Here is a 16,402-nt window from a genome sequence, read left to right on the forward strand (position 1 = left end):
GAAGAGAACTCCCCACCAAATCCAGCTAAAGACATTGTTACTCCACCACCACAGGGGACAGGCACTGATGGCAGAAAAAAAAGGGGAAGTTTCTCCAACCACTACAGATGACTAACACCAGCTCTCCAGAGCTGTGAAGATACAAGAGTGAAAGGAAGCGGGGTGTGCAGAGTGCCAGAGCTGCTTGTGGAGCAGACCTTCTTGCGAAGCCTACAGCAGTCTTCTTGCTCACACCCGTGCTGGGAGGGCTTAGGGGCAAGCTGAATGTGGTCAATATTAGTATGACGTGAAGACCTAAGAAAAGTAAGGCCCCTTTCAACAAACCTTTTGCTGTTGATGCAAGGTTCAGGTGCTCTGTCATTGTGGTATAGACTGCTCTTGCCCACCCTAGAGCCACCAACGCCATGGAAGGGGATCCTTTTGACCTCCAAAACTAGACACATTTGAAGGTTATTCCTCCTTCCCATGCCTACCTGTGTAAGTGCTGACATTTGAAAATGACACAGAATGCCAGCTGCCTGGTTCCAGCTGAGCTCTGCTCACGCGAGACCAGCCGACGAGGGAGAAAGCGGCTGTAATCAGGCTCGTGTGTCTTTGGTCCTAGGATGAGCTGCCAAGAGCACAGAGGCAGTACTGGCTGCTGGAAGTCCCTGAGAGGTTGTGATGAGCAAGCTGCAAGACCCTGTACGGTGCAAGAACTCACTGCACTATCTACAGGCTCGCCTGTGCAGGGGGCAATGCGGTCAGAAGAGCCTGCACAGCCCAAATGGGGGAGATTAGCTCAGCTGGAAGCCAGGATCTAGCCCCAAACTCTGTTCGTTGCTGCCAGACATTTAACATAATGAGTAAAAATGAATCGTATCTATCTGGCATAAGTGGAGTAAAGCAAGGAACTAATACTATTAAGTGAAAACAGAGATTTTAAAAAATCTATTATTCAGTGATATGTTCTCTGCTTAGCACCATTCAGAGGTAGTGCACACATGCAGCATTATTAAGAAAATGTAAACAAGACAGTTCGAACATCGCTTCACACAGGCCCCTTTTCTGAAAAATAATCAGTGTGGAACTGTGCACTTAAAGCACATGCATGTGCACATGCTCACTTACTGAGAGTACATGTTTTTGGCCAATGTTTCTCCATGGTTGCTTTCCTTTTTTTAATTGCCTTTTAAAATCCAAAGCTCATTTCAAACCAGATTTACATTTGGCCTCAATCTAATTCAACATTTTTGTAATCAACAAAATTAAAAGCTTTTATTGTCATTCACAGTTTGCAGAGAATTAAGAATTAACATTTTCCCATTCCTCTTCCATGATGTATTTCTGTAAAAGCTTTGATTTTGCCTCTGAAATGAACTTCCTAGAGACTGTGGTGTACATAGACTGTTGCTTAGTAGCCACTTCAGTAAAGAATACAAAAGATGATTTAAAAAAATGAGGTTCAGACCCTTATTTAAGTTAAACCTGAAGTTAGTTTCTGGTAGAAAAGTGAGCAGAACGCAGAAACCTTCCACAACTGAAAACTGAAAAGGAACACCTCAAAACATTCATCTTTAATCAACACATTGTTCATTCTCACAGGGTTTTCTTTAAAAGAATTATCCCAGGAATGCCACCAATAGCATTAAGCAAAACTTATTTGTGTTGCATCTGGTTTAGCCCTTTATTTATTTTCATTTTACCTGAAAATGTTTCTTCTTAAAGACCTTATAACAATTATTTCTGCATTATCACTTGGTTCTCCTCTTCCCTGGATATTAACCAGGAAAAGGAATTCCCAGTCTGTAACAGATAGATTAGTTCACATGTTTTAATTTGTACACATAGAAAAATGCAGTTTCTGGATCACTGAGGCATATGGATTATGAACAAGACACTCCAAAAACTAACTATCCAGACGGGGATATTCTTACAAAAACCTTTTATGTCAAAGTCAGGATTTCACAACATAACATGCTAATGCAAAATCCAGTAGCACCTGAAAGATTAAGGTAGCTGCTGCTATCACTTGCACATACTTGGAAAAGAGTTCAGAAAAAAACAAAAAGTACATTCTCCAGAGAACAGCAAGTGTACTTCCAAATAAAATTTTTGAGTTTTCTTCCCTTTGTTGGATATTTTTGTTAGTTTAGTTTTTTGTTTAGTCTTTTTCTTTTTTTTTACATTCTTTTGCCTTTTTTTCCTACATGACTCCATACTTGCCACATAACAAGATATGCACAATGCAGCGGACTGCTCTCCTCTACAGGAGAAATTCATGTAGGCATTTTCAGGATTCAGTAATCAAAACTCTTCTGGCATATATATATATATATATATTTTTTTTTCATCTAAAGAAAAATACAACGCACAATACCTGTCCTTGGGAAAAGTCACGTTTCAAAAGGGTAGATCATTATCACAAAACAAAAGTAGAGGAGCTACAGTAGGTATAGCCACCTAAATATGAACTTTGGATTAAAATTTCCAAACACCTACCTACTTTAAATGAACATTTAAAGTACTCTTAATAATAGGATGTTATTTATATGTGCACGTATGTCTACCTTATCTCGTATATATCTGTTTGATGACTATTTGGGAATTCAAAGGTGCAGCCCTCAGTAATTGTATTATTTAAAAAAATGAAATGAAGCATCTCTACTGCATGAGAAAAGAAATTCTCAAATATCAATTTCCAATTTTAAATTTAATTTCAATAGGAAAATATTAAAAATGTGCACATTTAAATTTTTCCATGTTCTGTATATATACATATGTGTGTGTACGTATACATAGAAATACTCATGTACCACACATATACACAAAATTTAAGTGGAAATATTTTTGTCCACTATTCTCCCACATGTAAATGACATCATATCTTTAAAAATGTCAATAATAATATCATTAAAAATAATATTACATTTATTCCAGCATCAACTTTCTATTGTTTTTATTCTTTCTTCCTCCTGATTATGTCCACTGAGCACTAGCTGGCCAGATTCTCTATACACTTTCACAAATGTGATACCAACAAAATGTTATTGACATCACTAGGCATACATCTGGTCTACAGCAGTGCAAGTGACAGAAGAATCAGGCCCAAATATCCTCAGGTAAATAAAAGCCGGTGGCATCTTCTCACCTGGATCTGATGAAGCTATACACATCACCATCTAAAATCCACCAAATGAAAAACAGGCAGCTCTCCATAAAGTTTTCAACCAGTAGCACGCTGAACCAAGCTCCCCTCACCCCTTCAATAAATGAAATAGGTGAGAAAATCCCCTAAAAATATGAAGGAAACTTAAATATTGTGTGTAAACATTTCATACAGTATAATACATGATGGTTTAGCATTTCCTAAACCATTTTCCTGACTAGTCAGGAGACACCTGATAAATCACTGGTAAAGAAAAAAAAATGTATTTTAGAAATAAAGCATGTATTTCTAATATAAATGAGAATCTGTGTGTATTATATGATACATACATACAGTACACACATAGCAACAAACCTATCTTTTCTAGTTTTGAAGAGCAGTCTCTAAGTGGAGAAAATCGTATTATACAAATTTAACAAGCAGCTAGATTTCATGTCTAACATTCAAATCAACTTGGGGAGCAAATATAGGCCAGTGCATCCTTCGACTCTTAAGTCTGACACTCATTCATACATTTTTAAAAAGCCCTCTTCAACATTACAAGCAATTTCTGGCAAGAATGTACTTTGATGCAAGACACATGACACTTGGCTTACCTTTCAGAGTTTTTTTTTTAAATAAATCTATTATATAAAGAAATGCATGTTTGCCAAAAGTCTGTTAAAATTACATCAAAATAACTTTAAAACCTGCTCACTGAGGATAATTGAATTCAATTTCCTGTTTTTAAACATTTAGTTAACAGTTCAAAATATTGCCTGGTGTAGTTTCAATAAAGGTGTGATATGAAGACCCATAAAACAGTAAACATGTCTCCATTTCAATTTGTTATGACAACAATACTTCTAGAAAGAGCTTTCTCGGCTGGACAAGTTCAATGCACAAGTAATCCCTTGCAAAAGCTCTATGCCCTTAATGATCTCTATTATAAACAGTGCTCCCCATAAGCCATTATCCACAAAACCTGAAATCCATGTGACATAACGAAAAAGGCTCCTCCAAAATAGGTTAACGGTTAATTGAACATATATATTTGATATTTAAGAACGCCAGAAAATAAATCACTGGCTATTTCTTTTTGTCTGTCCAGTCAGATTTTACATATAATTTTTTTTTCTAAAGGAACTCACCTGCCATCATTGGTTGGCTTCAAAATATATAGTAAAGTGGAAGATAGTATTTCACTGTAATTACATGGAATTTGTATGAAAAAGTAAACCTTACACTGGACAATATTGTAGAACACCAGAGTAAACTTCATAAAGAAATACGTTATCTTCCAGTGTGTGTGTACATATATATATATATATGTGTGTGTATATATATATATATATATAAAATATATATTTAAAAAAAGAAACACAAAAAAAAACAAATGAAAGAAAACAATCAAAAAAACACGAAGGAAGAACTTTATACAAGCAGGTATAGTAACTTTGTTTCAACTAAAGATGCAACTCTCTCTCACTCCTGGCAAGAAAAAACTGGCAATGGCACTGCGTCTCAACAGTGCAAAGTATCCTGAGAAATTATTAGGATTACAACAAAGTACAGGGCTGTCATCACTAAGTTTTTGCACAAAACACAGCAATTAAATACCTTAAATAAATAAAACAGCAGATAACCTGTAGTGTGTCTAAAACAAAAAGGGGATATGACCTGGGACACTGCTAATTCTTCCATCACTAATAATTAGAAAAGGATTGCATTCAATTACTGTTAATATCTCTCAAGTTATCTATGGCCAATAATATACATGGAGGTAATTTGTAGTTCAAGTTTTTTTGTGTGTTTTTTTCTTCAACTAGCTACACGCCAAGTTCTAAATTTTACACTCAAATATGACTCAAATTTAAAACAAGCCCTCTTAGAGGAGCATTTCCTAATTTTGTGCAACTTTGATGCAGAGCCCAACACAGTCCTATGAAGAGAGACAGTGCATCTTTAAGCTGATTGGCACTGAAATCCCATTTCCTTTAGCTGCATTCTATCAGCTTGGCCAAGTTATCTCGTAATTCTGTTAGTTCAAATATTTTTCCATCAAGAATTTCTAAAAGTGTCTTCAAGTTATTGCGAAAAGCTTCTTGCTCATTCTGACTTTTCTCCAGACGTTGCTCTAGATCAGACAGCTGTCCTTCCAGGTCTTTGTTTCGAATTTCTACTTCCTTCAGAGAAAATACATAATATGTTAATGTGTTGTCTGTAAACAGTCTAACCTTCTGCTGGCATTCATGTGCTACTTTGTCTATTCTGTTTTTTAAAAGAATTTGTGATCCTTCAAGGTTTCCACTAAACCAAAATCAGAATATGAATTTTTGTTAGGATGAAATCTGTACTCTCAGGAGTAACTCATTTCTTCCATTTTTCCATTAATTTCCATGAATTCATCTAAAGAACAGAAACTTTCAGATATGGATAAAACTATTTAGTCAGTGACTTGCTCAAGGGCATAGTCAATATTAATTGGTCTCACAACTCACAAACATCACTGCTTTATATGGGAACAAGTACTGCCTTAGTACTGTGTGCCTTTTCACACTGAAAATTAAGACTGAAATACAAACTAGCTATACTGATCACAAGGTGAAATCAATTATATCAAATTTAAAGGAGCAAACACCAGCTGAATATCTTGTCTTGTCAGGTTAGGTCTTTCAAAGTTCCTCTGCTCTGAAGCACCAGTCTGCAATGTCTGTAACACAACAGCTGCCGACGCACTGAGAGCATGTGAATTAATAGTGAGCTTCTGTACGTACAGGCTGCTTTAAAGTAATATGTGCAAAGATGAAGCAGCAGCACTCGGGAGGCAGCCGCTGGGATGTGACACGGAGCAAGTTCTGCTCTCTTTCATGAGGAAGAGGAGCCCACGACCGCAGTAACTGCACAGCGCCACTTCGCCCCGCGCCAGCTCGGACGCGGGGGAGAGCTCTGTGCTGGGGCCACTCGCAATGCTGCGTTGGGTATGAAGGAGAAGTGAGGCTACAGCTGCTCTCATTTATGTCTCCTCTCTATGCAGATTACCAATATAGCTGGTCTGGAATAGCATACCAGTTTTTGTAGTTGCACTTGTTGTACATTTCTTAATTTCATAATGAATTTTCTAATTTCAGTTATGAAAAGCACTTGCAAAGACAGCACAGGGACTGTGCTCTTACTATGTCATATACTCTGAGCAGTCATCTTCTTGAGATGTCCATAATAAATTAGTATTTATGTACATTAACATTTTTTAATCACCACTTACCTTTATAGCTGCCCTTTGTGCCACAAATGACTACTATAAAATTGTATTTGGATCTCTTAACGGTGCTGCTATGAGCTTTTACAACAACTTGTTTCATTCAGGCACTAGAGAGGGCTATTTGGCATTCTGCTGCCACTGTTTCCTCCTGCTTCGAACAACTCTCCCTTCTGGCCTCCTGCTCTTCTACTGTTACAATTATTTTATTCTTCTCTCTTCCTCAAAGTGAATGCACAAATTAACACTGGAGTACATCGCAGGAGACACCCTGACCCATAGGGAATATGTATTGGGACAGTCTGTATTTGACAAATGTAAAAAGGCAGCTTGGTGCCAAAGTCAGTTGCCTAAAATGTATTTCTACTCGCAAGGGGTGAGATGGCAGTGTTGATTTGCTCCTGTACCTCTGGTCAGATGAACAGTAAGGCGACATGACCAATGCCCTGTGCTGGTTCCCAGTGCCCATCGCAGGGGTGAACTCTGGGACCCGGCAGGTGGAAAAGGCAGAAAACATCAGAAAATCATAAAAGAGCCAGGGAGCACAACTCTTAGAGCCGTGGTGAGACTGGGAGCCAGACCTGATTTCCTCCTGCCCATGAATCCTAGTAGAGTCAAGAGTTACATCCAAATTAATCTAGAATATTTAATTTGCTTCTCATTTGGAAATGGGCTAGTTAAAAATCACTGAGTCTTGATCACTGGTCTTGAGCAGCACAACTGAAAGGAGGAATTGCCTCTTGCTTTCAGGTTCAACAAAAGAATTACTTTAATTAGTTTAACATGGAATAACATAGTTGTGGATGCATTAAAAGAAACTTATCAAAAAAGAAGCAACTTAAGTTAAAATACATTTACTTCCATAATGAATAAGTAGCCCACAGTGGCTATAAGTGACTGATTGCAGCTGAGTTGATATCTCCTGCAGGTTCTCCTCCACTGGGCCAACTCTTGCACTTCAAATTGAGTATTAGACAAGCCCTAAATTGACTGCACAAAATCGAGATCCACGGTGGCATAATAACTGTAGCCGAGGACAAAAAGGGAAATTTAGGGGAATGTCAGCCCTGTAATAATGAGTCATTCTCTTTTTTAGCCACACATTACTGATTGCTGTTTACCTTCCCTCAGGCTTCCTACTTCTCCTGTCAGTGCTCCTCTTCTCCTCACCAACCTTATGTGCCTGAGAGTTCTCCTGGCCACCGTTCTTAAACAAGGAATAATTACTTGCTCTAAGTAGGGAAGCCACTGATAAATGGGATTATTTTGCAACAAATCCATGGATATGAACATTTTATTTAGTGGCACACACACCATCTTGGTCTGAATAACAGCATTCAGACCAACATTGCCCTGTATCTAGCACTGAACATCATCTTTCCCTCCATGAATGCTTTTAAACTTAGGAATTGCTCTGCTTTGAGGTTTTAGGGTAACAGCATCCAAGTTAAAAAAAAAATACAAAAAAAAGAGCTTTATTCTAAATCTAGTAAGTTCCTTATCCATATCCAGCATAAGGCTTTTCCTTCTAATTCTCCAATTGTATTGCTTGTTCCATGTCCTTCCAACTATATGAGCTCCTTTCTTCTCTTTGCATTTCATAGAATCACAGAATGTTTAAGGTTGGAAGGGACCTCTAGAGGTCATCTAGTCCAACCTCCTGCACACGCAGGGTCACCTAGAGCACGTGGCACAGGACAATTTCCAGTTTGTGTATGCCTGTAGCAGTTTATATTCCATAGTTAACTAGTTACAGGAAGTAGGACTAACTGAAATATGCCCTAAGTTTTTGCTCCTAACTTCTGGAAAAGTCCAATTTCTACATCAGATCCTTACACACATGTATCCCAGATTAGTACTAGTAACCTTTGCAATGGCATTGCATTACAAGTTCATACCCAGTTCATGTGCAGTCTACTATCACAAGTCATTCAGCTTCAAAACTGTTAATTTTTGATGGGAAGCAATGAAGAGCTGTTCAGGCAGTGTATTCTGTTCCTCCACTTTTGTCATTTCATTTTATTTGCTACTAATCTTGGATAATAATCTACTCTTCTAATAGCTTCAGTGTCTTTAGAAGATTTATTTTATGCTGTTTTGCTCAGACTTCTCTGTGGACATCATTTCTTGTATGTACATTTCCTGTATATTTTCTTCATTTAGAAGAGACATAAATTGTTAGGCAATTTGTTGTTTTTTACACTGTAATAAGTTCTTGTAAAAATATACACGATAGCTATGTTTTGGAATCTGCCCTGATTCATGGAGAGTCATACTGCTCATGACTCACTGATATGTGCCTTCTCTGCGCTGCTAATGAAATTCTTAGGGAACAAGGGCCTCAATCACCTTTCCTGTGATAACATACTGCTCCTCACTGGAGTTTACCAATGATGGGTTTCTAATTCATTGTCTTATACGCGTGTGTCAGAAATGTAGTACATCTTGAGATAATAGTTTCTTTGTATAGTGGTCTTCATACAGGCTGAATTCTAAAATATTTTTAGAGTTACGTAATCTATTTTCAAACACAAGAGGGAAAAGTAAAGCCTAAGAAAAAAAGAGGAGGATGAATAGATATGGACCCTGGAGACAACCACTCTGAAAACAAATGATGAGTTAACTAAGTGCACAGATGTGGGATGGTTGTCTAAAGCTATAGAATGAAACGCTACTGCCCAGACAGTACAGATAGAGGGGAAAGTGGCTCAGACAGGGCCGGCGTTACCAAAGCAGAAAGAATACAAAATGCAAGGTCTTCTGTAGTGGCTGCCTCGGGACAGTAATAAAACTTTAAGATGAAGAAAGACAATTTTTAGCTTGGATCTGACAGCTTTAAACTTTTTTTGCATAGAAGCATTTTGAAAAATTATTACTTACAATGTAACATATGGACATGCATACACACTATGCTCACTTCGCTAAGAAAGATATAAATATACAAAAAAAAGCCACCGGACTCTGTAAAGTATAATTTTTAACAAAGGCTTAAAATTTTCTAATTCTAAAACCTCTTTAATGTTTTACTACTCTCATAATTCTGCTTGCTAAAGACGGCTGGTTCCCAGCTCATTACTACATTTCTTGTGATCTTCTACTGCATTTATTGTATATGCTACTGTTAGATGAATTTCCAGCTTTTCCCTTTTGGAATCTCTCAAATAAGTTCCCTTGCATCAGAAAGCTTCCATGCTTGCTCAAAAGCCAGCAACAATTTTCAGAAATGTTAGACCAGGGTAGCTCAGATATACTGAAAATAGTCTTTAAAGAAACACCATCATAACACATTAAGAACATGGAAAAATGATTTACTCATTTTATGCTTATATGGTTTGAGGGATAAAATGAGATTCAAGGAAGTCTGAATTTACAAAATTGGTTTAAAAGGAAATCTGCATAATAGTTTGGTCTGATGAAGCTTGTTTTTAGCATGATTTAGGTCACTGGAACAAGGCTGGTCATCTTTAAACACTTCAGATTTCAAATTACTTTATCCCTGAGTTTCCAGCTGTGTCATAACTCTAAAGTCTGAACACAGAGTTTAAAGTCATCTAAATTTGGGGCCAGAAGGCTGGTGTTTCCCAAAGAAGGCATGTCTGTGTTGGCTAGTTAGCCCAGTTGCTAAAGGAGAAGGGGGTGGTTCAGCTGTACTGACTCACGATGAGGAAGGCTGTGTACGCTGTTTCTTGTAGGCTAAGTTGTCTAGCTTTGCACACAGACAAAAAGCAACCCAGAACAACAAGGAAAACAAAATGATTCTAAGTAATTCCAAGAAAATGTCAGATTTGGCTTTTAAAGCCTGTATTACACAAGAACACTTTAACCTTTACCTTCTCAGCCTATGTTTAAAAGCTAACTACAGACTCATTCCAACAGATGATACAATGCCTGACAGCTCAGTGGCACACCAGACCTGCGGGAACAACACTACTGTGAAAGTGAGATCCAAACTGCCCAGAATATGTATTAATGAAGGACACGTGCTAACAAGAGAACATTCTGTGGAATTTTAAATGAGATTGGAGATTCTTTCCTCAAGAAAAAAATATCACCTTGCAACAGGTGGAAACTGTATTACAAGTATGAGAGGAGCATCTTGCTGCAACGCTTTGCAACACAATTGAACTTATTTATCTGGCAACATCAGTAAAGAGACTATCAGCTGTTCATGTGAACTGCTCACTTGTTGATCATTTTTCCCTTCTAACTAAATTAGTACAATGCCCTGTAGCTCACCTGTAACTTCTGGGTCAGAGAATCCCTCTGTGCCTGGAGCTCTCTGGCATTGTCGATTTCTTGTTTCAATCTTTCTATTTCCTGGGGGAGAAGGAAAGATCTCTTTAACAACACCTTAGCTGATACAGCTCAGCACAGGTAGCTCCTGCTCGTGCTTCTCCTGAGCAAACCACTCCAGCGACACCAAAACGGCTATTGCCTAACGTGGCACAGGAAGATTAAGTTCTGCTCCCCATATTCTTGCATCTCAGTCCCAAAAGAACAGTATCATTACTATAAAAGCCCAAGACTCACTCCCACACTTTTTTTTTTGGTGGAAAATTAAGAGTGCTCATAATTACAAAAACAATTTTATACTTTAAATTCTGTTTTAATCTACCCTTAAGGATCTTTCTCCAGCCAAAAATCCAATTTTCATCTGTGAGCTATTATGTCACTAGCAATGGGACTGAGTATAAATAAACATTGTCTGTTTTGATTTCTATAAAAGGAGTCTAAAATGAACATTATTTTTAATTTAGGAAGCAGAAAGTAACAAGGCAGAAAAACAAACTATAGGAAATAATGAGTAACGGAAGAGAACTTTGCGTGGCTTACCTTGAAGAGAAAAGAATAAAAACAGCTTATGAAACTAAAAAGCTAGTAAGTACTTTCCCAAAGACGAGTATGTTTAAGTCCTAGAACTTATTTCTGAAAGATATCTTTGCATCCAACAGCTCAGCTTCATTCAAAATAGCACCAATACTGGCAACATTCATACCCAGATACTAATCTCTTAAGTGTGAGGGAGTCTGGAGAAGGCTTTTCATTTTGGGAGGAAATTCTTTACAATCACTGTGTTTCCTGAATCCTCCTCGGAAACAGCAACCTAACAGTCTGTATTGGAGACAAGAAGTACATACAGACATGCTGCTCATCTGAACAAACATATCAATACCTGCTGTGATTCCAAAAAAGTAAGAATAAATGTTAGCAAATACCTCTTCTTTTTTCTTCAGTGTAGATTCTAACTCCTGTATTGTCTGGTTTAATTCTGTTTTATGTGTGTGGACTGCATTGGCTTGACTGCTCACACACTCTAACTCCGTCACCTGTTGAAATAAGGAGAAGCAAGACATACAGAATTGACAGAAAGAATTTCAAGGTACTATCACTTCTTTGGATAAATAGCTGCATTTGAAAAAAAAAAACATTAATTCTGAGTGGCATACATCTATTAAACTGGTGAGGATGTTTCTGTGAAGTTAGCGTAAAATTCCTTAACAAATTGTTTTGCATAAAATGGTTGTTATGACTTCTAATGTTTACTGTAATATCCTGGAAAGGATATACTTAATATGTTGCTGTATAAAAGCACATTAATCAAAAGTTACACTTATTAATTGTTGAAAATTTTATGGAAGAAGCTGAATTACCATTTCAGAACCAGCGATGCCTAAATGATTAACCATGCATCTGTCAGTCTAACTAGCCTCTCCGACACTTTTTAATGTTGCACCATCTTAATAAATGAAGCCACAACGCTCACTCGCTTCCTAGCAAGCCAATTAACATTTCACAGACTCAATTTCTGACTCTGCATCCACAATGTAACAGCAGATACTTAGTTACCAGTGTACAGCTGCCAACTTCTTTCTTATCTAGTTCCATATCTGTTCACTCAGTCACAAAACCAGCAGCTAATGGCACAATTTGGACTTGTACAATTCCTGTTTATTAGCAGGCAGCACACTATCTTCATCTGCCCTTGGAGAAGATAACATACCTGGCAGTGGCATGCTCTTTTATTTTTTAAGTCTTTTATTTTTTAACTGAAGAGATGTTAAAGTCTGTTATTCACAGAAAAATGGTCATCAAAAAATAGCTTGTGCACCAGTGAAATGCAATTCATGCTTATGTAGAAAAATCTTTGTTCATGTACCTCTCCAACTACAGATAAAAATATTAAGTATTTTCACACCACAGGTCTGCATGAATGTCTGCAATAAAAGTCTTGTTTAATAACAAACTGTCAAACTAGTATGAATACTACTATTTAAAACCAAATACCTCTTTTTTTTCCCCCCAGAATATATGTGCCTCTCAATCTCAGCAGCATCTGTCTACAGAAACAAACAAATCTGACCCAAAACTTTTTTGAATAAAGTGCATTATTGTGCTACCCAGTTCTGCAACCAAAAAGCCTTTAGGTCTTCATTTAATTTCTTTAGAGAAGGAGCCCTTAGGCGTGCATACAGCAGGTATTCTCCATGGTAATTTTCTTTCTTAGAGCACAAACACCATCTTGAGGAATGAAGGTTGGTGCACTCCATGCAGCTAAGGAAGCCACTGTGATGACAGTGATTTCAGACTCCAACCTCTTTGTGAGCTCCAAAGGGAGATTATTGTGAGGAAATGTCAAGATGAAATACGAGAAAATGAAAACAAAATCCCTACCAGCTTCTCCTTGCTGAGATATGGGGTATAAACCTCCCCACTGTAATGGCCATGACTAGTCTAATTTCTTCTACTGGAAAACTCATTAGGCTTACAAATTAAGATTATAGCAAATTCTCAGGAGGGATAAGGAGAATAATTTGCTACAAAAAAACCCAACTACCTTATTTGCTTGGAATTGTCCCAAAAGGAACAATATCTGTGCTCCCAGAAAAGAGTAACAGCAGTCAGTTGAGTTTTATATGACACTGCACATTCTCGCTACCTAGCTCAGGATCTCAGATCATTCTCTCAATTTGTTTAAACACAGACATATCAATTTAGATTTTGTGACTGATACCAATAGAAATATTTCACTGCTGTAATTACACAAAAACAAACAAGCGGAATTGCACTACGCAGACTGGGATAAATCTCTGGCTAAACAGTGTTTGAACCAACATCCAGAGACACAACCGGAATCAGAGAATTGCTGAATAATTTAGCCCGGAAGGGAGGGACTTAGCCTGAAGGTCACCTGGTCCAACCCACTGTGCAAAGTGGGGTCAAATTTGAAGCCAGAGTCCTTTACCTTCATCCCGAGGTGCCCACACGCACATGTAGATCCCCCCATCCTGCCCTGGGCACATGGTGCCCTAGCTCATTCCTACGCTTTGGAGCTCTCAGACTGCATCCCTGCTTGAGATTGACCTGTTAGACCTCTTCTGCTGAAATGAGTCTCAAGTTAAAGGCAGAAGCCTCTGTAAATCCAGACTTAGTGTTGGAAAGCTAGGTTCGAGCCCTCTTCTACCTGTTAAGTAAGACAGATTGGAAAAGAAGCAAGCTAACTCTTGTTACCCTCAACAAATTCTGACTTGGGGACATACTGCAAGCCCCACATAGCTTAATCTCTTGGTCCAACATGTGGCACATAGCATGTTGGTCTTGGCAGGCACTGGCAGAGTGAATGCTCCTTTACACAAAGTGGAATAACTTCAGCAGGATGGACAGGGAAAACCCAGTCCCTCAACCACCTCTGTGCTTGGGTCTAGTCTCTGACGTGTGGCAAAGGACGAGCTTGGACCTCACCGATCTCTGCGGTGTTTTCATCCAGGCTGGTTCCAACAGCAAGGACGCACATGCACCAACAGCACAGAGGGAAGCACCCTCCATCGGAAGGGCCTTTAATTACCCCTGGTTAAACAGGCTGGCAAGCCTTACACTGTTTTCCCCAGGCAGACAGCCACCTCTCACTGCTTATGAAAGAAAATAATGTGCTGTTCAACTATTTTGTCCCCTGTTCATTGAAAAATCAGTAACTTGAAAGAAAAAAGAAATCAATTAAAAACAAGTTTATTTTAACCACAGTCTTATTTAAATGCCCGTTCCTACAGAGTTTCCAAAAGATTTCAAATATCTTCATCATGTTCTCTTCCTGAATGTCTCTATAAAGGAGAACAATGTATTGTGACCCTTTCAAAGAATCTGTGCACTAAGATGGGTTAGAAAATGATGCAACATAACGAATGTGCGATTGAAAACAGAAGTAACAAAAGATAAAGCTCTAGGCAAAAATCTGGGTTGCTTTTACTTGCTCTATTTACTTTGTTTCAAATTGAACTTATTATTCTCATGACTAGCAGTCCAAAAATCATTAAAAATAATTGTTTATACATGACACACAGGAGATGGTATAAAATGAAGCTAAAAAGCTTTAGTTGACCCCCCCAGCTGCTATTTTCTGGGACATTGTCTCATTCATTTTTTCATGTTGAATAGCAAGGCTCCATCAATCATTCAAGCATTTTCACAGCAACAGTAAGGAAAGTAAATGTGATTAAGCCTTGTTTCCAGTACAGAACTTGGACTGAAAAAACAGTCTTTGAACAATAACTGAGGCAAAGATTTAAAAAGACTGTTGTTTTGTGCTATTATAAGACTGCACTGACTTGCATATCCAAAATACTCAGTACTGTGCCTTCATATTTGAGGGGGAAAAAAAGGATTGTTCATTCTGCTTCTATTTCCTGGTTTTGTTTTTTCATTTTGCATTTAGTATCCAAGGACGGATTGTATGAAAGGAAAGAAAGTCTGAAAAGGTTTTTTGGTAACTATTAAATGAGCTAATTCTTCCAGTATACGGCCATTATTATGTTTAACTGCATACTTCAGTGAGAAACATAAGACAGCCAAAACAGGACAGTAAGCCAACTTGATCTGGCAAAGCCTAAAATCTTCTCTATTGTGGCTATACCAGAATTTATGGAATTTTTCATCCGGGCCATCAGCCTATAAATATAGAAGGCCAGCGAGAGGTTTTCACTGCAGCATGCAGCTAGCATACGCAAGCTACTAAGAAGACTGGAGGAGGAGGGAGGTCTTGGACCATGTAATAGAACTCAAAAAAAAAGCAGCTTCGATATGAGCTTAAGACAGGGACAGCACAAGTGTTTCAGAAGACTGAAGAATCGTTCAAAGAAAACAAACCAAATCAAAACACAAAGAAAGAAAGGGAAGAAATTGTATCAAATCCCTGCACAAATGACTGCTCAACAACTGAAGAGTTTGGTTAGACAGAGGCAAAGAAGAAATGGGAACGACAAACATATGAAGAGTGGCCTCCTTCCCAGCACAACAACTGCCTGAATGAATCTGAGCTATTTTTGCTGCAGGTCATTTCATTTTCTCAAACCATTTGCTTGAGACCAATTTATGCACTTCTGTTCTCAAACAGTAATATGTTTTATTTGGTATCTTAAATTCAATAACAACACATCATAAATTTCTTACTAAACTTCATGCAGGAATTACGTCAACTATCACAGAAATGCAAAGAAGGAAAGGTTGAACTGCATTTTCAGCAGAGCTTTGACCCCACCTTATGCTGTTAACGTGTTCTCATCCTAAAGATAGATTTATCCCTTGTACCTATTGTGGAACACCATATCAGGAGCCCACTGACCCAGACTACAGCGCAGAACACAGAGCTCAATGCGCAAGACTGAATGCATATATTAATTATGCACTTTTAGCTAGTTCAGTTACATCCCTAAATGTTTCCAAACTATTACTGCAATAAAAATATTGCATCAGTAATTCAAAACATACCCCCTACAAGCCTTTTCTACAATGAGAAGAAAAATGATGTTGCATGGCTCGGCAAATCTAGGAAAAACTGCATAAAGGTTTTGTGATTTATGCAGAAGCTTCTCAGTTCTTCATAGTGGATAGTGAGACACAAGACAGCATGCCAAAAAAACCTAATCAGAAAAATAATACCAGTATAGCTTAAAAAAAAAAAAACTAGAAAGATTTTTGGTGCTAAGAAATGTGAAAATGCAGGAAACAAGGAAAATTGCTTTTCA

At 37.9% G+C, this 16,402-nt stretch overlaps 1 protein-coding gene and 1 long non-coding RNA gene across 3 annotated transcripts in view; both read right to left on the reverse strand.

The window, feature by feature from the left end:
- Positions 1–1,527: 1,527 nt before the first annotated feature.
- On the reverse strand, positions 1,528–4,231 carry LOC148595769 (uncharacterized). Its single transcript, XR_015913077.1, has 2 exons — positions 2,508–4,231; positions 1,528–2,245 (listed from the first exon to the last, which is right to left on the reverse strand). It is a non-coding gene; the product is annotated as an uncharacterized LOC148595769 (long non-coding RNA).
- Positions 4,232–4,536: 305 nt separating this feature from the next.
- Positions 4,537–16,402, reverse strand: part of HOMER1 (homer scaffold protein 1) — an 86,964-nt gene continuing 75,098 nt past the window's right edge. For both annotated transcript variants that reach the window (XM_088519621.1, XM_088519620.1), the window contains exons 7-9: positions 11,603–11,713; positions 10,623–10,703; positions 4,537–5,313 (exon numbers count right to left, since the gene is read on the reverse strand). In XM_088519621.1, the coding sequence (XP_088375747.1) occupies positions 5,125–5,313; positions 10,623–10,703; positions 11,603–11,713 (381 nt within the window). In that variant the 3' untranslated portion in view covers positions 4,537–5,124. The remainder of the gene's footprint in view (positions 5,314–10,622; positions 10,704–11,602; positions 11,714–16,402) is intronic.

This window comes from Tinamus guttatus, unplaced genomic scaffold (assembly GCF_059628265.1).
Source record: "Tinamus guttatus ecotype Peru unplaced genomic scaffold, ASM5962826v1 Tinamus_guttatus_pri_ptg000064l, whole genome shotgun sequence".
Lineage (NCBI taxonomy): Eukaryota > Metazoa > Chordata > Aves > Tinamiformes > Tinamidae > Tinamus > Tinamus guttatus.